Raw genomic sequence first — 21422 nt, forward strand, 5'->3', positions numbered from 1 at the left:
CTGTAAATCATGATCAGCAATATTAAAATAATAAAAGGCTTGCAATATTTCAGTTGATTTGTAATGAATCCAGAATGTATGACATTTTTGTTTTTGTAATTGCATTAGAGAAAATCACAATATTCTAATTTTCTGAGACAGTCCTGTATATGTATCAAGAAAGGTTGATTTAAGAGACTTACAGATGCTGTGTATGGTTTGGGTACATTTCATCTTACATTTTTATCTACTATCCATGAATTATCTAAACCCCAGAACCCCAGTCAACATTAGAGCAGAGCAATTTGATTTCAAACAAACGTATTTCATGACATTCAACACACAGAGGGGATGAAGCCAGCAAAAACAACATTTATTAATACTTTGACAAAAGACAGGAGACGCAGTGATGCTCCTGGACCATTGTCTGAATGCTCCAAAAGTGTCCAGGAGTAATTTGTTCTGATCTCAGGGTGGTGCAAAAACTGTGCATCAGAGGTTGATAGTAGTTATAACCAGCATTTTAGGATGTAGTCCAAGTCTTTGGTTTATGGTGATCTTGGCAACTTCAGATAGTACCAACCAGACCAGAGGGCTTGCATGTTTTAACCTATTTACTAAGATTCATAATATTCTGTGAACCATTTTCCAAAGTGCATAATAGGTTTTTTTAATTTCTTGACTGAACTTTATATTGCTTAAATAAAAAGACAGTTTTAGAAATGTTATCCTTTTCCAGCTGTGCCTCATTTGTGTAGACAGTCATGAGAAGGAACCTGCAGATGTTTTCAGCGTCTGTTAACAAGCTTAAATTTGATCCTATTTTAAGTAATGCCTCTAAACAATATTGATAAAAATCAGACATTATACAGTAAATTTGTATTCATTTCAGTCACGTAGAAAGAAGTGACTTGAATATCACACCTTCAAAATCTTTAAAATTAGATTCATAGAGTGGAAGCTCTCAATGGAGTGACAGGTAGACCCTGCAGGAGTTTCACCTCTGATGATTGGGCAATCGTCCCCGGTACCACTGAATGTTACATCGCAGGCTGGGCCAGCTATGTTACAGATTGCAACTTACGCAAACCCACTTTGTGTTTTCACTTCCAGATGTGCTTCGTTTATTTACAGTCAAGAGAAGGACAATTGTCTGTATTGCTTGAAACCACCTTAGATAGGAATTAAGTGGCAAACAGTTCAACTTTTTTAAACTTTTGCTCAAATGTGTTGATTGATGCAACGCTTCACAGCAACTGCACCCAAGCACAATGTTATAAGTATCATAATATAACAGCATAAATGTTAGTCACACCCCCATTACCTGTCTGATTTTCAACGTCTGTTCTGTCAAAGTAATGGCATAAATATAATGTTTTCTATCATAAACATCTAATTTTACACTTTGGAAAATGGTGCAAAAGTCTACTATATGCAGATATGTGGTTAATAGACTAACACATGCAACGCCACCTGTATGGTCCTTGAACACAGCAGACACGGTTGGCGATTTTAAGTCCTTTTTGCAGGTTTGGCAATAAGCTGCCGTTCTCTCTCCAGCTCCTTCTCACGTTGCTGCTCCTTCTCCAGCATCTCTTTCTGCTTTTGTTGCTGCAGCTTCAACGCTCTTTTCTGAGAGGAAACAAGTCAGCATTTAATGAGTCACGCTTGGTGTTGAATTAGCATCATTCTAATATTTCGCTTGGGAGTATGCCATCGGCTGAGTTGACAGATACCTTTAGCTTTGTCGTCTTTTCGTGAAGCATAATCATCTCTTTTCTAATGTTCACCAGTTTATTGTGGTAAACCTTTGCTTCTGAAAACTAAAGACAAGAAACCGTTTTAAAATCACTCTTGATAAACAAGCGCAGCTGTAGCACAAAGAGGATTATATTTCAAGTAGAAACATACCAGGGAATTAAGGTCCTGTAAGGTGTTGCAGTCTCTGAACTTGGTGACTTCTTGATCCAGTGTGTCCAACAGTATCAGCTGATTTTGTCTGGTTTAGAGAAAAATGAAGCGCAAAAAGTATATGTGTAAGTTTTTATTTCATAGATTTTTCATCCTTCCAGCTTTAAAAGAAAATGGTCAACCCAGTCATCCCACTCAGCATGTTTACAAAAAAAAAAAGGACTGTTGATAAGTTTTTTTTCTCAAAAGTGAAATGATATTTTGGAAATCTTTTTATGTCATTTTTCTTTTAGGTACTTTTACAATAATGACTGAACGAGTTCTTTACAGTTTCATTACTGGAAACCGTTTCACATCTCGTACACATCAGGTCACCGTGAGTGTTTCTTCAGAATCTGCTGCTCGGTGGTTTTCCCCTTGACTGAATTCAGCAGTAGCGGTGGCGTGTTATGGGATAATCCTTAGTGGAAATGAAACCTGCATAAACTTGCCCTGTTGCGTACTTAGATTACATACTTCCCTTTTGCAGTTGCACATTTACAGTTTCTCTTGTCATTGTTGATTGTATTGGAACGTTTTTGTAAAGCACTTTGAGTTGCTTTGTGCACGAATTGTGCTATACAAATAAATCTGACTTTGACTTTTGACTTTGTAAATAGACTGAAATCCTGCACATCCTTTGGAGTTTTAACTTCCTCATACCCATCAAGTACCAAAGCATAACATGAATAACTGAAAGCCATTCAATACTCACGTGAGCTCTTGGAGGGCTCGTTTAGAGTTCTGTAGATCCGGCAGGTAGTGAGAGAGTAATCCCACTGCGAGCTTGTCCACTGCTTTCTTATCCACGTACACGTTCTCTTCAGGGGCTGAACTCTCCAGACCCAACAACTGCTGCTCCTGCTCCACTGACAGATCTGTCAAATAGTTCAGATAACAACAGTAAATGTAACTTTCACTGTCCATTTGTGTGCTATAACTGAGGTGCATGACTAACATCCATAAAATCTGATCCGCTACTTTTTACTTCTTTTATTCTTACTGCTTTGACTTTATAAGTAATAACAGCATTGTAATAAAGACATGGTAAAATTAACCTTTTGTCATTGTAATTAACACTGGAAACTTGTGGTTGGTTTTGATCTGTGTTCAAGATACAATTTTGACTGATATTGGACTTATTTCAAAAACAGATACTGGATTTATTCATTGGTTTAATTAGTTTTAACAGCTCTCTAAATATTTTAAATTGTGGTAGTTAATAGAGCCTTACTTGATCCACCCTATTCACATAAAGCATAGTTGTTTTGAGCATTGGTCATTCACAGGTTGGATAATATTTTTTCTTCAACTGTTTTTGCATCTTCATCTCAAATGTTCAATTTGAAAACCTTTAGGCATTTAATCAATCACAGAAACGAAGCATGTGACGTTTCACTGATGAAGAACATTCTCCTTCTTTAATAAGAGTCTAAAGACATCAAGCTGTTACAGAAGACAGAGAACCTGCCACAAATTTCTAACTGTGATTTTTGTAGGTTTTGATATTTGGTCCTCTTGTTGTTGAATTAGTCAGAATTTATACTCTACTGAAAGTAAAGGCCATATGTCATAAAAGCAATTTCATTAAATTTTTTTGGCATGTTTCACAAAACCAAAAAGGTTTAGTTGTTAAGGAGAAAAAAAGGGATCTCATGTTTTTGATTTGGTTTCCAAAACAAAAGAAACAAAATCCATCCATCCATCCATTATCTATACCCGCTTTATCCCTTGCGGGGTCACGGGGGACAAAATAAACAAAATATTTAAGATTTTTTGGTTTTAAGTGTGAGGTGGGATTTGCTTTTCAATCCTGAGTGCAGTTTTCTCAATTATCAAAATTTTGCAATTCAGTATTAAAACAGTCTGACATCTAATTATTTTCTTCTCCTGCCATGTCAGTTATTTTAATTTCAGTTTAATTCAATTAAATGTTAGTTTTATTGTCCCTGCACAATAAATAGAACAAAATTTCATGTGCATCCTGAGTTAATAAATATACAAAGAATATGATCTGTAAATTTTAATATAAGCATTCTCTCTCACACACAAACACTATGAGGTTATTGTCTGTGCACCGACCTGTCCGCCTGTTTATTTCCCTTCTCTATTGTGTCTGATGACTGTTTGTAACCAGCCCAAAATGCTGGTGTGTCATCAGCAAATCTGACTATAGTTTGCTAGATGGATGGCTACACAGAGAATACAGCAAGGGCCTTAAGACACAACCCTGGAAGGCACCAGTGCTTTGTTCGGGGTCGATGAGAGGTAAGTTGCAAGTCTAACTGTCTGTGGGCGGCTGGAAAGAAAGTCCTTAGTCCACATACACACTGCTGGGACCAGGACAAATAGACTCGGACAAAGTTTATTCACGAAAGCCATCAGTACCCTGAATTCCAACATGCAGTGACTACAGTCTGACCTCAACCCTTCTCCACCTGTACTTGACTTGACTAGGCACTGCATATTACGGACTGTGTACTATCTGCAATGTCTTTACCCTTACCAATTGTGCAATAATTTACATGCAATGACAATACCTCCTGCAATTCTGTGTCATCTACCTACATCACTCTTATTTTACACTAATATTTATTATTTTCTACTCGGATATAAAAAGATCACTCACTTAAATACGTGTTGCACTGAAGAGTGAGATGCTTCAGTTTCATTGCATGTATGTCCTCATCATCCTTCGACTGTCGTTGAGATCCTAGATGTAGGTATGTATGTATAGCTCACTGTAAAATGACAATAAAAGGCATTCTATTCTATTCTATTACTGGGGCCCAAACCAAGCAGCGTGGTGACCAGCCTGCTGGAAACAACGGTGTTAAATGCAGAGCTGTAGTCAGTAAATAGCATTTTCACCATTATGACCCCTGGGAGCACTGGGAAGCTGCTTAGTGGAGCCGGTGAAAACAAAACCATGGGACTTCCAAACCTTTTCAAGTCACTGTGTTGTAACATTCAGTTGTGGACAGAGCAGGACGTGTTAAGAAATCAGGTGACACACCTTCATTGTGTGGAAGTTCCCTCTGGGGTGAAGGTCTCTCCTCCTCCATCTCCTCTACCTCCATGTGAAGAGACTCTGAGGACCCAGCCTGGTTGTCTGTATGGAGGCACAAAACAATCCAATCTGATGGAAATAACCAGTTAGGTCTCAGACACAGCTTGTTTCAACACCAGGAAGTCTGGATAGCACACTGCCCTGCTCCTGCACCGTGAAAACAGTTTAAAAACCCAACAATCATTCATCCTCCAGCTCCACAATCTGTACACATTTCTGCTCAGCCGTCAACCTACCTGTTCAAACACTCGCTGGGCGACAACAGTAGGTGCAGAATAGGCTAAGTTGTGAATGCAGGAGAGACAATGGAGGTGATTGTAGATGTTATTGTCGACATCATGTGACTCGGGGCGCGGTCACGTGACCGACAGCTGGCGTCACTTCCGCGATCTTTGCTGAGTTTCCCAACTCCGGTGTTTATACCTCCATTACCATGACAGCTTCGATCTGACTAAGGACTCGAAACCAAAGTAGCCCGCACTGGTAAGTCTGCGTCGCAAAATTCATGTCAGTATCGCTCTCAAGGCTGATTTATGGTTCCTGGTTACACCAATGTAGAGCCTACGCCGTAGGGCTGATTTATGGTTCTGCGTTACACCGACGCAGAGCCTACGGCGTCGTTTTAACGCTGAACCATAATGCCGCGTTCTATTTGTCCTCGGAAGTGGGGATTTCCCAGTTCCCAGTTGGATTTTTCAACTGGAACGCCCCTCGAAGTGGGATTTCCCACTGGGAAAGTGGGAGGGTTTTCACCACCCCCGAGTTCACATTCCAAGATGGCTGCCCCGGTTGTAAACAGTAGAAGAGAGCTTCGTAGCACTTCATTCTAGTTTTGGTCACACTAAATCAGTCGTATACAAGTATTGTTCGGCATATATATGCTGCTATAGTGTAATTTACATTTTTCATGTGGTATATGCGAACTACAAACTTGTTTACCTACTTTGTAACTGGAACGCTGATAACTCGGTTGTGACGTCATTCCCAGATCCGAGTTCCGACTTCCGAGGTAAATGGAACGCAGCATAAATCAGCCTTGAGAGTTTCCCAGGTCACATGGTTCCCAGCGTCTCGACCCAACACCTTTATTATCCAGGTTGTAGCAGCTGAGCCGCCCTGACGCTTCCCCCTTTTCTCCAGGATGAAGTAGAAACCCAGAGCGGCCCCACGTCTTTATGAAGATGTGAATCATTACCTGGCAGGACCGTAAACCCCCCCCCATCACCATGTCCGGCGGGAGCCTGTTCAGCAGGCTGCGCTCGGCGGTCCGGAGGCAGCGCAGCGGCTGGGACCTGAGCGACGCGGCGCCCCTGGACCTGTCCGGGGACCTGGAGGAGGACGACGCCCCCCCCAGGTTCAGCCAGCTCAAGGTCGTGGTCTCCGGGGAGATGGCGGACTACTCCGCCGGAGCTCCGGCCAACGGGGTGAACACGCTGGTGGTGACCGACGACGACGACTCGCTGCTGGACTCGTCCAGCCCGGGCAGCCCCGGCCCGGCCGCGGAGCCCTGCCCCTCCTGCGCCCTGCAGAGGGAGAGGACCCGGCACAAGAGGGTCATGAAGAGGCTGGTCTTCGCAGCCGTGCTGTATTTTCTGTTTATGACTGGTGAAATTATAGGTATGTACCGGAGTAAACCTCATACCTTTGGGCTGTTACAGCATTACAAGTTGAAGATGAAATCATCATACCTTGGTACCTTTTATTGACAGCAATCTTAACTTTAGTAACAACACTGATAGGGTTGTCCCGATCAGGATTTTTTAGCTCCCGATCTGATCCCGATCACTTGAGTTTGAGTATCTGCCGATCCCGATTTTTCCCGATCCGATCACTTTTTTTGGCTCCCGATACATTGCCTGATTGTCTGATTTTCCCGATCAGATACATTTTGGCAATGAATTAAAAAAGAAAAGAAAAGAGGACTAAAACTCAAATTATCCCAAGTTTCTTTTATTGTCCATTGGAGAACAACATGGACATATATTTCAACAAAGCTTATCAGCACTGGTGCCACAAAATGTAAAAACATGAAATTGTAAACAAAAAGTGCAGAATAGTGCAATAACAAATATAAAAAAATTTAACTTCAAAAGACATCCAGTCAAACTCACAAACACAAGAAAATTAAAATAGTTTTTGGCTTAACCTTAGTGCAACATTCTGAATGGCATGAAATGAATAGCAGCAGCTTAATGCAACATGGACATATATAAAATTTCACAATTCAAACATTTAAACCATGTTAGTTTCGCTTACTTCGGAAGTGACGCCGGCCGGAAGTGACGTTAAATGCAACGATATATAGAACGATTTAATATATATTAAAAACATTAGTAACTAGGTATGTCCCGATACTTTTTTGGCCGTTACCGATGTTTTGAAAATGCCGTGATCGAGCCCGATCGATCGGCCGCCCTATCGATCGGGACAACACTAACCACTGACCACGTCTTCAAATCTTGTAATCAACGGCTACATTTACTACGCAAGCTCAACTCTTTTAGTGTGAGCAAGCAGATTATGGAGACTGTCTATAAGAACCTCATAGAGGGAATCTTAACCTTTAACATGGCAATGTAGTACGGCAACCTTAACACAAAAAACAGATGCAAGCTACAAAGAATTGTGAATCTAGCCTCAAAAATAAAAATGTTGTATTATGAGACAAAAGACAAATCTCCACTTGTGGACAAATTAACTAACTAACTAATATGCAGCTTAATGGCAATAATAGCTTGATGGCTTTTTAATCTATCATCTCTATGCGCTTATTTCAATCCAGGTTCATGGGGTGGACCCTATCCCAGGTCACTTTGGGTGAAAGGCAGGGGTAAACCCCGGACAAGTCAGCAGTCCTTTGTAGGGCCACATATAGACAGACAACCACACACTGAATCACAAGTTAACCTGGCGTACATGTTTTTGGACTGTGGGAAGATAGTGGAGTACCCTGAGAAAACCCACACAAGCACATGCAAGAACATGTGTGAAGGTTGCATGCAAGAACATGCAAAGTCCACCGCAGAAAGATTCTTGCTTTGTGATTGCCTTTTCAAAATAATTTTTACGTTCTTGTTACTTTCAGATTTGTGTATCTTTTAAGCGCTACCTTTTCTGCTACAAATTTGACCAGATTGCCTCCTCCAAGTCAATGAGACATTCTTTTTGTTTGGCCTATAAACAAAGCAGTGCCATAATGTTTAGCTTTGCAACAAAATCTGCAGGTATTCATAAAAATACAAGTAGAGTTGAATTTCTAGGGTAATGTTTCTATTAATTATAAACTAGTGCCCATGGGAGAGGATGGGGCCATAAAAGGTGGGGAAAACGATGAAGATAGTGATAGAAATATAACATTTCTGTCCATCAATGTGCTTTTATACAGGTTACATAATTATTTTACTGCTGCTGGTCAAACAGTGACTTGTGGTCATATAAAACTAACCCAACGGATCGTTGAAAGGCTTCCCATATGCCTTTATTGGAATACGACTATCATAAACGGATACACCACTGGTGATCAAACAGAGACATATTCATTTTTATTTATTTTCATCAATGGCAAAATATATGGAACTGTCACAGGGCCAGCTTGCCTAAAAGCTTCGCTCTTCAAATATTAACTTGTAGGTAAGGATATAAAACATTCTTGTGCAGCAGATTCATCTGCCGTTGCTACAGAAATGATCAGTTACATTAAATCATCTGATGCAGATTCAACTGTACATGACCAGCTGTAAGTTCTTGAGTATTGATGTACTTCAGCCTGAGGTGATTTAGTGATCTATTCGAATACATTTTCTGATTTGAAAGATTAAAGAAGGAAAACAATCTTGCATCCATCAAAATTGTCAAGTTATGCACTAGCTAATTTAAGAATATTGGCTTTGCTAGTGACTGACTTTTGTTTACCAGCCCACATTTTTATTTCTGTGTGAGATAGTAGGCTTTTGTTTTCTCCTAAAACAGGGCTATCCAGTTATTGTTCATTATGTGTGACATCTTACGTCTTGTTCTTTCCATTCATATAGTTATCCTAGATTTTGACCTGTTTTTCACTGATCTTTCTTGTCAGTTTTATATTTATGAACTGAATAATGCAGAAATATCCAAAAACCTTTAACACTTACAGTTTTTTTTTCCCACGGTGCTTGAAAATCTAAAAGTATACTTGGAGCTGTTTGGAACAACACAAGTTTAAATTAAGATTTTTGTGACATTTTCATACGTGTTTATGTGTGTTATTTTAATTTTACATGTGTTTCTTTCAGGTGGTTATGTGTCAAACAGTTTGGCCATCATGACTGATGCTGTGCACATGTTAGCAGACGTGGTGGGTATCTTGTTTTCTCTGCTAGCTCTCTGGCTCTCCACTAAACCGCCCACGAAGAGATACACGTTCGGGTTGCATCGCCTCGGTGAGTTTCAGATGCCTCTTACTTCCTGTCTATTATTTATTTTTGCTATGCACAACTCTTTTTAAAATGTCGGCAGTAACTCGTGGAGAAAAAAATCACCTGCTGCTTCAAGTTAGAGAGACACAACGCAGTTTTCCTTTTTTTGTTTGTTGTGAACAAAGTCATATGACAGTTATGTGGTTTAAAAGATAAGTGCTTGTGTCATCGATATTTGGAACTACTGTGTTAAAACAAACTGTTTATAGATTGAAAATGGCTAAACAAGCTCTATAATGTTCCAGAAAGGCATAAACCTTGTAGAGATCCACACTTAAATCTGTTAATTATTAACAGACACAAGTATTATGATGTCCTCAATGACCAACTACAGAGGGACTTTAGAAAATATACATTTTAGCTCAAACGTTTGGAGAGAGAAGTGAGCACTTGGGGGACACATAGCTTTTCTTTCTTTTTTTCTTCCACTTCTAGAGAGATTCTGTTGTGAAGCAGCAACTATTTATCCCTTATTTATAAAATAAGTGTTTAAATCACTTATGATTAACATGTCTTAATTGATTTACATGGTGAGGAAAGCCATGTAAATATATCCAAGTTGTCTTGATTTTCAGATCAACTGTTGAAACCACAGTTTCTTTGGTACATTTTGGTGGTGAATCATTGGGAATTTGAGTTCAACTTCCTTTTTTGGTGTCTTTAACACGTCATTCTGTTTCTTCACTGAATCACGGTCAGATTTCACAATGATGTTAAAATCTCACAGTTCACCTGTAAAGCATAGAATGGCCTTGCTCCAAAATACATTTACTGACGGTTTAACTGAACTGGTGTGTGGCATCTCCACCACTGTGCTCTCTGGTATTCTCAGATTGCAGTTTGAGATCAGGCTTTTGCACGTACATACATGTGATCAATCATATGTCATGGAGCTCTCCGGTGACTGAACTCAAGACAAATTCCTGAGCTATCTTCAAATCTCTCCCTAAAGAGATATCCCTACTTACATTATTCTGAATATATTTGCTGTATTTACAACTCATTGTGGCTTTTTTGTTGTTGTTGTAGAAGTGGTATCGGCAGTCCTCAGTGTGGTGCTCATTTACATCCTGACGGGTGTACTGCTGTACGAGGCGGTTCAGAGGACCGTAAGCCAGGACTTCAACATAGATGGAGATGTCATGCTCATCACTGCAGCTGTGGGGGTGGCTGTTAATCTCATGTGAGTCAAACCTGCTATGTAAGAATTTTATTTAAAACAAGCTGAGATGAGACACTATCAGCTAAAAAATGTATCAGTTCAGACCAAACGGTTGTTTAGTGCGTCTAATCTTTGACTCCAGCCCGTAGGAAGTGAATGCACCTATTTAATCACTTGAATGATCTTTTTGAACAAAATGTATAAAATGTTATCTTGAAACTAATCTCTGTACTTTTTTTTTTGGTGACCTTAGTATGGGGTTTTTGTTGAACCAAGGTGGCCACCTCCACTCGCATGGCCCCGGGCACGGTCACTCTCACAGTCCTGCGCCTGCGCCCGCGTCAGGCTCGTCTGGGTCGGCTCAGCCTCACGGCAGTCTTGCTGTCAGAGCTGCATTCATCCACGCTCTAGGAGACCTCATCCAGAGTGTCGGGGTGCTCATAGCAGCTTATATTGTCCGGTTCAAGGTACCCTGCTTTTTAAAACATTTATTTATTTTTCTTCTTTTTGTCATAGACGTTAGCACTTAAGCATAATAATTTCCTAGTCGGTATATGTCATATCGATTGCTTTTCATACATTTTAACCTCTCAGTAGTTAAACAGTCTTCGTAAATATTTAATTTCTTAAAAATGTAATTTGCTGTTATTTTAAAGGCACCACAGTGACAATGTCTTTGCTGCTTTCTATTGTTGATCCAAAAATAGTATTTATTCCTTTTGAATGTGACACTGGGAAAAAGTCTGACTAAAACAGAACATAACCAGCATTTAAAAAGAGGAAAAAAAATACTACTCACTCTAATTTTGACCAAAATAACCTTTACAAACATTTAGACTAAAAAAATGGCTGCTCTTTCCACAAATGTTAAAGAGACATGAAGATTTCTAACAGAATCTTGTACCCACTTGACGTGGCCTTCTGTGCTCACAGCCGGAGTGTAAGCTGGCCGACCCCATCTGTACCTACATCTTCTCAGTTCTGGTTCTCTTCACCACATTCCGCATCATACGAGACACAATAGTCATTGTGCTGGAGGGTAAGACCTGCCTCTTCCTCGACAGCTCTTTCAGCTCATCTTATTTAATGCTACGAGTTGGGTAGTGTGAACACTGTAATTATGTTGTTTTTATCTCACTCTGGCAGGTGTTCCCAGACACTTGGACTCTCAGCGTATCAAAGAGGATCTCCTGAAGCTGGATGATGTCCAATCAGTCGATGAGCTAAATGTCTGGGCGCTGACAGCTGACAAGACTGCTGCACTAGTGCATCTCCAGCTCAGTGAGTAGCTACAACCTCCTTATTCCTGATTAAAGAAGAGGGATTTGGGGAGATGATCACATATGGAGACTTAAGTCTTATCCAGAAATGTTATGTCCTCATACAGTGGGGCAAAAAAGTATTTAGTCAGCCACCAATTGTGCAAGTTCTCCCACTTAAAAAGATGAGAGAGGCCTGTAATTTTCATCATAGGTAAACTTCAACTATGAGAGACAGAATGGGGGGAAAGAATCCAGGAAATCACATTGTAGGATTTTTTACTGAATGAATTGGTAAATTCCTCGGTAAAATAAGTATTTGGTCACCTATAAACAAGCAAGATTTCTGGCTTTCACAGACCTTTAACTTCTTCTTTAAGAGGCTCCTCTGTCCTCCACTTATTACCTGTAATAATGGCACCTGTTTAACTGGTTATCAGTATAAAAGACACCTGTCCAGGCTGGGAAGACTGAATCTGCAATAGGTAAGCAGCTTGGTGTGAAGAAATCAACTGTGGGAACAATTATTAGAAAATGGAAGACATACAAGACCACTGATAATCTGCCTCGATCTGGGGCTCCACGCAAGATCTCACCCCGTGGGGTAAACATGATCACAAGAACGGTGAGTAAAAATCCCAGAACCACGCGGGGGACCTAGTGAATGACCTGCAGAGAGCTGGGACCAAAGTAACAAAGGAACCATCAGTAACACACTACGTCGCCAGGGACTCAGATCCTGCAGTGCCAGACATGTCTCCCTGCTTAAACCAGTACATGTCCAGGCCCGCCTGAAGTTTGCTAGAGAGCATTTGGATGATGCAGAAGAGGATTGGGAGAATGTTATATGGTCAGATGAAACCAAAATAGAACTTTTTGGTAGAAACACAACTTGTCGTGTTTGGAGGAGATAGAAAGCTGAGTTGCATCCAAAGAACACCAAACCTACTGTGAAGCATGGGGGTGGAAAAATCATGCTTTGGGGATGTTTTTCTGCAAAGGGACCAGGACAACTGATCCGTGTAAGGAAAAGAATGAATGGGGACATGTATCGTGAGATTTTGAGTGAAAACCTCCTTCCATCAGCAGGGCATTGAAGATGAAACGTGGCTGGGTCTTTCAGCATGACAATGATCCCAAACACACCACCCGGGCAACGAAGGAGTGGCTTCGTAAGAAACATTTCAAGGTCCTGGAGTGGCCTAGCCAGTCTCCAGATCTCAACCCCATAGAAAATCTTTGGAGGGAGTTGAAAGCCGTGTTGCCCAGCGACAGCCCCAAAACATCACTGCTCTAGAGGAGATCATGGAGGAATGGGCCAAAATACCAGCAACAGTGTTTGAAAACCTTGTGAAGACTTACAGAAAACGTTTGACCTCTGTCATCGCCAACAAAGGGTATATAACAAATTATTGAGATGAACTTTTGTTATTGACCAAATACTTGTTTTCCACTATAATTTGCAAATACATTATAATTTGCAAATACATTATTTGAAAATCAGACAATGTGATTTACTGGATTTTTATTTTTTATTTTTCTCTTATAGTTGAGATATACCTGTGATGAAAATGACAGGCCTCTCTTATCTTTTTAAGTGCGAGAAATTGCACAACTGGTGTCTGACTAAATACTTTTTTGCCCCACGGTAGATGATGGATTAAAGTCTTTCCGAACCAAACTGGCAAGACTGCACCTGCAGTTTTGTCTTTAGTCCAAATATAATACCACGAAGAACAAGGATTGAGGAAACTTGTTTTTGCATGTGCGACATGTAAGAAGTGCATGACAGATTAATCCCATATAATGACAAAATACATCTCTATGCTGTTACGCTAGAATGATTAGATGATGGAATTTCTGTCAAATTAAGATGCAAGCAGTGGAGAGTATGTAAATTGGGAAATAAGATTTAAAAAAAAAAAAGGTATGACCCCCCGAGACAGGACTTCAACAAATAATTAGGGAGGTGCAGATTACAGTTGGGTGACACAGAATCAAAAGTAGCAAAATAGTAATCAAGTTTTCTTGAAACAAGGCTTTTTTTTTTTTAATTATTTCTTAGAAATTATATATATAATATGTATATATAATATATTTTCAAACACAAAAAGAGGGGTATACCTTAGATACATAGAACACAAAACCCCCACAACTCAACTTCCAAAAAAAAAAGTCAAAGTCCATACATACCAAAACATATTTCATAGAGCTATAATCATGCCAAATATACTAACCAAAAATTCTACTCACTGCACTAATTGAGAATACCAGATAGTACTAACATATCTGTTCTATCAATGACTCTGAAATAATAATTAAATAGTTAAATAATATTCCTACCCTACTTCTTGATGAAGGGGACTTATAAAAAAAAAAAAAAAAAAAAAGGTAGGAAACACTTAATGTCATTACTTTCTTATCCTAAGTTGGGGCTTGTCCGTTAAAGAACCAAAATGATATCCAAATATATATACCCTCAAAAACAAAACCAAAAAACCTAACAAAACAGACATAAACGATGGGAAAACCCCACTTAAAACAAAGACGACAACAAACAACACAAACCATTGCACTCAGGTCTTATCATTGTCACTATGCCTTACATTGACCTACGGAATTCTTAAAATCAAATTCTGTATGAGATTGCCATATTTTTAAAAAGTCTGAGGATCTGCCTTTACTCTTGTAGTAAATATCATCAAGTGTAAGGTAGCTTGAGAGTTCGTTCCACCAATGGACTAATACTGGGGCTTTAGATTCTTTCCAATTTAAGGTCATACATTTCCTGGCTGCCAACATAGCAAGATCTATATATTTGCATTGATATTTGTTCCACTTGTCTGACATACTAGTTCCCCAAAGACATAAACGAGGTGACAAAGAGACAAATACACGTAAACATTGAGATATCAGCTTGGTAACAGAATTCCAAAAAAAGGAAAGTGCATCACATGACCAAAACATATGAAAAAAAGTTCCTTTTTGTTTCTTACAACGCCAGCAGAGAAATTAAATCTCACTGTCCATTTTATGCAATCTCTCTGGCGTATAATAAATCCTGTGTATCATCTTAAAAATAGCTATTTTATGCCTTAAATTGTAAGAACATTTATGAACTTGCTTACAAATGTAAGACCAATCCTCTTTCTGTAAATCAATATGGAGATCTTGTTCCCACTTACATCTTAAATTGTCTGTATTTATAACAGAACAGTCAACAAAAATATTATAGATCTTAGATATACTTTTTTCATTGTTCTGTTCCTTATTGTTTAATATAATATCAATTTTTGATGGTTTTTTGATGGTACAGGTTAACTATATTTGATAATAGTAGGGGAATTAGAATTCATCCACTGAGATTGTTGGGTTTTATTTTTTCAAATCCATGTCCGTGTTGTTCACAGCGCCCTCTAGTGCCAACAACTGGGAGGACGTCCAGACGAAGGCCCGCCACCTGCTGCTTCACACCTACGGTCTGACGAGGTGCACAGTACAGGTTCAGACACATCGGCAGAGGGTGGTGCGCAGCTGTGCACACTGCCAGCAGGCTAGTGCCTGAAAAGAGACTTGTGCTTATGCTGCCTTCAGCGATTTATTCCTTGGAGGCCAAAAAAAAAACAACAAACAAACCGCAGAGTACAGTTGATATCAGAGGGCGGCATGTCACAACGCTGCTGCAGCTCGGTGCCAAAGCAGCAGCCGCAGTGAACGGATGTATGGCGGGAGAAAGACTGGTGCCAAAACAGTCGGTGGAAAAACAGCACAACACATGCACATTTCTAATTAAAAGAGGACTTCAGCCTCCTTGTGCCCTCATGCTTATAAAGCTTCTTGGAGTGTTAGTTGAATGCTTGTTCTGAAGAGAATGGAAAACTTGCCCTTAATTCACCATTAAAGCCTATCGCAGGAGGTAACCTTTTTTTTTTGTTTTGTATTTAACAGTTCTATGTTTCACATCTGATGTCTTGCCATCAGTTAAAGATAAAGGTGGTTAAAACTGGATGCCAAGTTTTTTTGTGACTTTACAAAGGATGTCAGGAAATGGAAAAAAAAAAATTGATGTGATTTGATGATTGATCATAGCGAATATAAGCTGGATTTCTGATGAGTGGTACAAGAAAGCCGTAAACATTTCATCTCATGAAATGCACTTAATACATACCGTAATTGTCAACCAAAGTCTGCTACTGGGGAAGTGGAAAGGGAACTTGTGACATTATCAAAATAGTGTGAGGTGGCTGCACTCACCAACATAAATTTGTGCTTCTTTGGACACAGATTTTATTTCAACATTTCTTTAAACTGATTGCAGCTAGCAGGCAACTGACAATCACAGTGTTATTGATTTGAGAGGATAATTCTAATGTTTCATCATTACCTGGCAGTATCAAGATGCAGACAGGTTTGGCAAATTTGATGCAGAGTTTTGGTGTTGAAATTTGCCATTTATTGTTTTATAGTGTTGTTTCCAGTGTTGGGAGAAGTGAGGGGATTTATGGGTAAAATCTCCCCATATCTTGGAAATGTTTGTAATAAAATATTTGAATTTTTTTTGCCTTACAATCTTGTTTCTCTGGATAAAGTAAGGTCGGAGACTGAAATGGTTAATGTTCCACTTAAATTTGGATAATTATTTTTGTTTAAGTCAAAGTTACAAATGGCTGACACATCTCCTTTCACTTGTTTTTTTTAATTCATTTTTTTACAAGTTGTGAAATTTCCTTAATTTCCATTTAACTTATAGTCACTACTATTCCATGTTAAAAAATACATTCAATAAATGTTAGAAAAGTAAATGGATATGGCAGACAGGTGAACGCATGTGGCCTTTTCAGTGTGTGTAATATAAATTATCGTCGCTAGATGGTGCACTTTTGTAAAGAACGGGAAAAAGCACATTTCTGTTTTGAGAGCTTCTTTGTTTGAAAACAGCCTTAAAATCTTTAACTGGACGATAGGTTTTATGGTGAATAAAAATCCTTCCGTATGTTGAAAGTTGTGTGTTCCTTTAATTCCCATGGTGATGAAAAGCAGATAAGTGGAAGTGGTGAATTGGAGCTGTAATTTGTCTCTTAATATATAGATAGATAGATAGATAGACCTTATTCATCCACAAGGGGAAAAGTTGTCGTCATAGCAGTCTGGTATAAATACAATAAAAAGTACAATAGAATAAAATACTGAGGTATTTAAGAGAGCATACTGTATGTATTTAAACATGGCTTATTTTATCTGGGACTTTCAATAAAACTGGGTTAACTTGTCAAATATTTTAAGGGTTTATAATTGACGAGATGAACAAAGCTTGAGTGTTTACCAGGAAACAGCACAGTGGGAGGGAGTCAACTGTGTTTTGGAGAAAACTAATCCGTTTACAGCACTCATTTTCCTATCCTTACTTTAGAGCACCAATAAATTCTGAACTTGGTACTGTCATTTACAAGTTCCCAAGTCAGATTTCCGTACAGAGCGCATCCATGTTTGAAACAACTAACTTAAACACTGCAAGTCACAACAGCTCTGAAGTTTAAACTGTTTAAACTAAACTGTTGCCTCTTTTGTTCCACTTTAATGTACAGTACAGCATAAACGCTACCTGCTTTACCGGCTGGTCATATGGTCTGTGGTGTCATATGTGTGAAATAGTCACGTACACAAATTCCGGGGCACGTACGCACTGCAAACTTCCTCTTATTGTTTCCTTAAATAACTGTGACTGCATGCAGCTTGATAGGTGAAGTGGTAACTGGAGCCCCACTCCTCCACCCTCACGTCTTTGCAGTATATCTCTCCATGAGAGCAGCTCAAGTGTGTGCTCATCCCTGTTTACAAGGCCATAAAATGTAACTGGGGAGGGTTCCTGTGAACACGACAATTCATACAAACATGGAGATTATCAGAGAAAAAAAAGAGGAAGGAAGTGTTCGCAAGGGAGTGTTTGGTGGGGGTGCTAAGGTGAAGAAATTACGTCACATATGAGGAAACCAAATCAAAACATCTTGTGACAACAGAGTCACTCACAGAGCAGAAAACAAAACCTGCTCTCCGTCCCCTTTGGTCCTTTTGTTTAATAACTTTACTGTCACAGGGAAGCCAGCCGTCCGCCAGGCCGTGTAGTAACAATATTTTCTGTCCATTTACTCTCTCTTGAGATGTGAGATGTGCACTGAGAGGATTGGGAACACCGAATTCCCCCTCAGCCGTAAAATAAGCAGATTAGTTCCTCCCAAATTAGGTTTAGGATGAAGTTTATCACTTTACACCGGTCCATGTCAACACTGTTTATGTTCAGAGAATGACAAAGGTTATTATTTGTCCATTGGGTAGCAGAATAAATATATATATATATACATACATACATACCATTTCACAACAGCCCTGCTGTTTACTTTGGTAAGGAAATGATGAAAAGCTCTGCAACAGCTGATCGAAGGACATCTTTAACATTGATAAAAGCTTTGTTCCATCTAGACGTATTTCCAGGAAACAGTTGTTCTGGATAATTAAGTTGATTTAAAGGCCATATTATTCCTAAAAGTATAAGGAAATGACACCAAAACTTTGATCCAGGTTTTATGCAATGGTTTCATTTCTGTTGTGGAAATGCATAAATGTACATAATAAATATAGCCTTAAATGCACATTAAGACATGTATGTGAAGATTTGTGATGCCACATTGGGGAAATGTAAGTGTATTTCTTCTTGCCTTTTTGAAATTCAGTCTCTTAAAAATGCAAATGTGGGAACTGATAAAAGCACACGTGGATGGAGGACAGACATTTAACTCACCGTGCAGTGTAAAGCCTGAAGTGGTTTTACAGTTGTGAATAATATTTTTATCAGTTGCATTGAATAAAAGCCAAACTTACCCCACATCCTGAAGGCTGAAGTTCAAATTTCTTATGGTGGCATTCAGAGCCTTATATGAAAACTGTGTCAATGTCCCAAAAAATATTGACCTGATTAAAGTTTTTCCCTGCATTGGTCCTCATTTCTCCTCAGCTCCAGTTTCTTTAAACACATTAAATTTGACCTCATACAGTATGTTTTGAAATGACAATTTCCTTTTTTTCTTCCTTTCTTTTTTGCCGTTGTAAAAATGGGATATCAACTTTTTGTACATACGAGATGTACAAATCCACAAATAAAGTGGGTCTCTTTGCGTTTTTTCCTTCTAATGCCACCCTGGTCTGTACATTTGCGTGATACGCCGTCTAATATACTGTTATCTATGCAGGTCAGGCATTCCTGTGCTGGAGATATGAATGAAAAATACAAACATAATCCTGCCAACTCTTTTACCGTTTTCACTCTCAGCCCATCTTTGTGAATTATCTCATGTGGGCAGGAACATCATTACATTTCCTAAAACAGGCACGGTACACGTACAATAAAACTTAGAGGGAATGACTGAGACTGGGGCAGAAATGGCGTCTTTGGTTATTGGATCTGACTGAACGTTGGATTGATTGTTTGTATGACCAGTCACATAAAACCAAAGCCAGGCCTTGTGCAGCTCTAAATACTGGTGAGTGGGAGGACTGGTGAGTAGTCAAAAAAGGTCGGGTTAGTCCGGCTTTGGGACGGCTGAGCTGACCATGGCATGTACAAGACGGATTCAGATATAAACAGAAACCAACGATTTGCAAACCTTTTCTTTAAAATAGGACACAGAAAACATATCAAATGCTTTAAAACTTTTAGTTTTTCCATGAAGTCTGTTGACAACTAAGAAAAGTAAAGAACATTAGCAGAATTGACATTTACTATGGGATGTTTCACATCTTCAAATTAAATTAAACTTAAAACACAGCAACAAAGAAATGACACTGCTGACAAAGGTTGAATATTTACAGCAATAATTTATTGTAGCTGTACAACTAAATCACTTAGATGTCTTTAACATTGGACACTATTTAACATTCACAGCTACAGTCAGAGCATCTGGTTTGCTGCCGGTACCAGGCCAGTTAAATGAACCACAGCTGGCTTAATTAAAAAAAAACACACACACACACACACAAATGCACACGTATATATATATATATATATATATATATATATATATATATATATATATATATATATATATATATATATATATATATATATATATATATATCTACGATATATAACTCCCAAGCTGCAGGTTGTGAAACCCTGAATAACCTTTACACATTTTTACTTTTCTAATCCACACATAGTCTGCTGATGCGGGTGGTGTCCATGCACTGCCGCTACGGAGAGCAGGGTGAAACCCCACCAGTTGAGCAGAAGCATTTCCGCACACTGAATGTCAAAGTGTCCTAGTCTGTGCAGAAAGGATTCTGTTAGACTGATGGGCTGGCGCAGGCATGCCGTCAGACGCTGGATCGAAAAAGAAGATACCCACTTTTTTGTTTACTTGGTGAGAGACTTGACCAGCTCCAGCTCCTCCACCGGTTTCCACTGCTGATTGATGGTGATGAGCTGCAGCAAAATCAAATAAATACAAATGAAGCTTCACTGGATTTTTTGTCTTTCTACGAGTAAACATGAGCAGCTGCAGGGCTGGATGCGTCACTAACTGCTGCGATATTGATATCATTTCTGTGATGTCACTGTGCACGACTGTTACTAACTGCACCGTTCCTTCATGAGTGACTCAGCAAACTCCAGCTGCTGGCTTCAAGACTGTGTGTGTTTGAGGGCCAGAAAGACAACAAAACCTTAAATCCAAACATAATAAAATGTGAAAATGAGTTAATGATTACCTTTTGAGGCTTTGATGGGTCCAGTCTTTCCCATGGTTCTGGGTTTTTGGTCTTGTTTAAACTGCAAAATATAGTAAAATGTTAAATCGTCATTTGTATCAAGCATTTTTCACTTGATCTCATTAATATAAACTACCGTAACACTCACATCACATCAGGTTTGGTAAAAAGAAAGTAGAGAGCAGCAGAGGTGGCACCTGTGGCGGCAAAAGCCATGAACCCTATCAGAGGGATCAGCTGAAATACAAATAATACATATTTAATACCCAATCCTAATTTGCAGAGATCACATGTGAATCTAGCAAGAATTCGTACTAAAATCAGAGAGCTCAGAAAATCGACATACCTGAGCTGCGGAATAAGATAAACACAAACCAAATCTGAAGATTTTTTTTTGCTGTATTTTATACTAACAAAACTATATCTCTTAAATAAACAAAACAATAAAATAAATAGACAGATAACTTACCTCCTTCCTCTTTCTCAACATCTGGAAAAATCCAACCATCTTGAAAATGTTCAAACACCTAAATATAATTTTATTTCAATTTAAAAATGAACAGTCTGGATCCAAACATCAGAACCTCAGGAGACAATGCTGGAGACAGGTGTGTGAAGACTCACCTGCTGCTCAGAAGTCTCTCAAGTGTCTCAGTGAAGCACGGCGGCGGCTGGGATGATGTAGGATGGAGGAGAGGTTGTACGAGGTGAAAGGCACGTAGACAGATGACGCTTCCTGCACTTTTAATACATCCCTGGAGGTCAATGCATTTAGTGATAATCAATAT

At 39.1% G+C, this 21422-nt stretch overlaps 3 protein-coding genes across 5 annotated transcripts; 1 reads left to right on the forward strand and 2 right to left on the reverse strand.

The window, feature by feature from the left end:
• Positions 1 to 336: 336 nt before the first annotated feature.
• On the reverse strand, positions 337 to 5481 carry bloc1s6 (biogenesis of lysosomal organelles complex-1, subunit 6, pallidin). Of its 2 annotated transcripts, none has more exons than XM_061739978.1 (6): positions 5236 to 5481; positions 4946 to 5041; positions 2645 to 2807; positions 1891 to 1978; positions 1716 to 1802; positions 337 to 1611 (listed from the first exon to the last, which is right to left on the reverse strand). In XM_061739978.1, the coding sequence occupies exons 2-6, from the start codon at positions 5007 to 5009 to the stop codon at positions 1492 to 1494; spliced, it is 522 nt and encodes a 173-aa protein (XP_061595962.1). In that variant the 5' UTR covers positions 5010 to 5041; positions 5236 to 5481; the 3' UTR covers positions 337 to 1491. The 2 variants fall into 2 exon arrangements, with proteins under 2 accessions (XP_061595962.1, XP_061595972.1); XM_061739988.1 differs by having other exon boundaries at positions 4946 to 5068.
• Positions 5371 to 16875, forward strand: slc30a4 (solute carrier family 30 member 4). The gene is made up of 8 exons (XM_061739965.1): positions 5371 to 5482; positions 6140 to 6616; positions 9271 to 9417; positions 10483 to 10636; positions 10869 to 11082; positions 11549 to 11654; positions 11762 to 11896; positions 15285 to 16875. Exons 2-8 carry the CDS (start codon positions 6226 to 6228, stop codon positions 15437 to 15439), a joined length of 1302 nt encoding a protein of 433 aa, XP_061595949.1. The 5' UTR covers positions 5371 to 5482; positions 6140 to 6225; the 3' UTR covers positions 15440 to 16875.
• A 3139-nt stretch (positions 16876 to 20014) lies between these two features.
• c2h15orf48 (chromosome 2 C15orf48 homolog) lies at positions 20015 to 21351 on the reverse strand. 2 transcript variants are annotated; one of them, XM_061709507.1, is made up of 5 exons: positions 21259 to 21351; positions 21104 to 21161; positions 20783 to 20871; positions 20635 to 20695; positions 20015 to 20350 (listed from the first exon to the last, which is right to left on the reverse strand). In XM_061709507.1, exons 2-5 carry the CDS (start codon positions 21140 to 21142, stop codon positions 20282 to 20284), a joined length of 258 nt encoding a protein of 85 aa, XP_061565491.1. In that variant the 5' UTR covers positions 21143 to 21161; positions 21259 to 21351; the 3' UTR covers positions 20015 to 20281. The 2 variants fall into 2 exon arrangements, with proteins under 2 accessions (XP_061565491.1, XP_061565500.1); XM_061709516.1 differs by lacking the exon at positions 21259 to 21351 and having other exon boundaries at positions 20015 to 20192; positions 20274 to 20350; positions 21104 to 21252.
• Between the last annotated feature and the right edge of the window lie 71 nt (positions 21352 to 21422).

The sequence above is a fragment of the Cololabis saira genome, chromosome 2 (assembly GCF_033807715.1).
Source record: "Cololabis saira isolate AMF1-May2022 chromosome 2, fColSai1.1, whole genome shotgun sequence".
In the NCBI taxonomy this organism is placed as follows: Eukaryota; Metazoa; Chordata; class Actinopteri; order Beloniformes; family Belonidae; genus Cololabis; species Cololabis saira.

Excerpts from the sequence above, each read along its gene's own strand:
- bloc1s6 (XM_061739978.1), bottom strand. The coding sequence starts at position 5,009 with ATGGAGGTAGAGGAGATGGAGGAGGAGAGACCTTCACCCCAGAGGGAA. Across the intron at positions 1,979-2,644 it reads CGAGCCCTCCAAGAGCTCAC|ACAAAATCAGCTGATACTGT; the intron begins GTGAGTATTGAA and ends TCTCTAAACCAG. Across the intron at positions 1,803-1,890 it reads TACAGGACCTTAATTCCCTG|TTTTCAGAAGCAAAGGTTTA; the intron begins GTATGTTTCTAC and ends TCTTGTCTTTAG.
- slc30a4 (XM_061739965.1), top strand. The coding sequence starts at position 6,226 with ATGTCCGGCGGGAGCCTGTTCAGCAGGCTGCGCTCGGCGGTCCGGAGG. Across the intron at positions 9,418-10,482 it reads GTTCGGGTTGCATCGCCTCG|AAGTGGTATCGGCAGTCCTC; the intron begins GTGAGTTTCAGA and ends TTGTTGTTGTAG. Across the intron at positions 10,637-10,868 it reads GGGGTGGCTGTTAATCTCAT|TATGGGGTTTTTGTTGAACC; the intron begins GTGAGTCAAACC and ends TGGTGACCTTAG.
- c2h15orf48 (XM_061709507.1), bottom strand. The coding sequence starts at position 21,142 with ATGGTTGGATTTTTCCAGATGTTGAGAAAGAGGAAGGAG. Across the intron at positions 20,696-20,782 it reads TTTACCAAACCTGATGTGAT|TTTAAACAAGACCAAAAACC; the intron begins GTGAGTGTTACG and ends TATATTTTGCAG. Across the intron at positions 20,351-20,634 it reads ACCCATCAAAGCCTCAAAAG|CTCATCACCATCAATCAGCA; the intron begins GTAATCATTAAC and ends ATTTTGCTGCAG.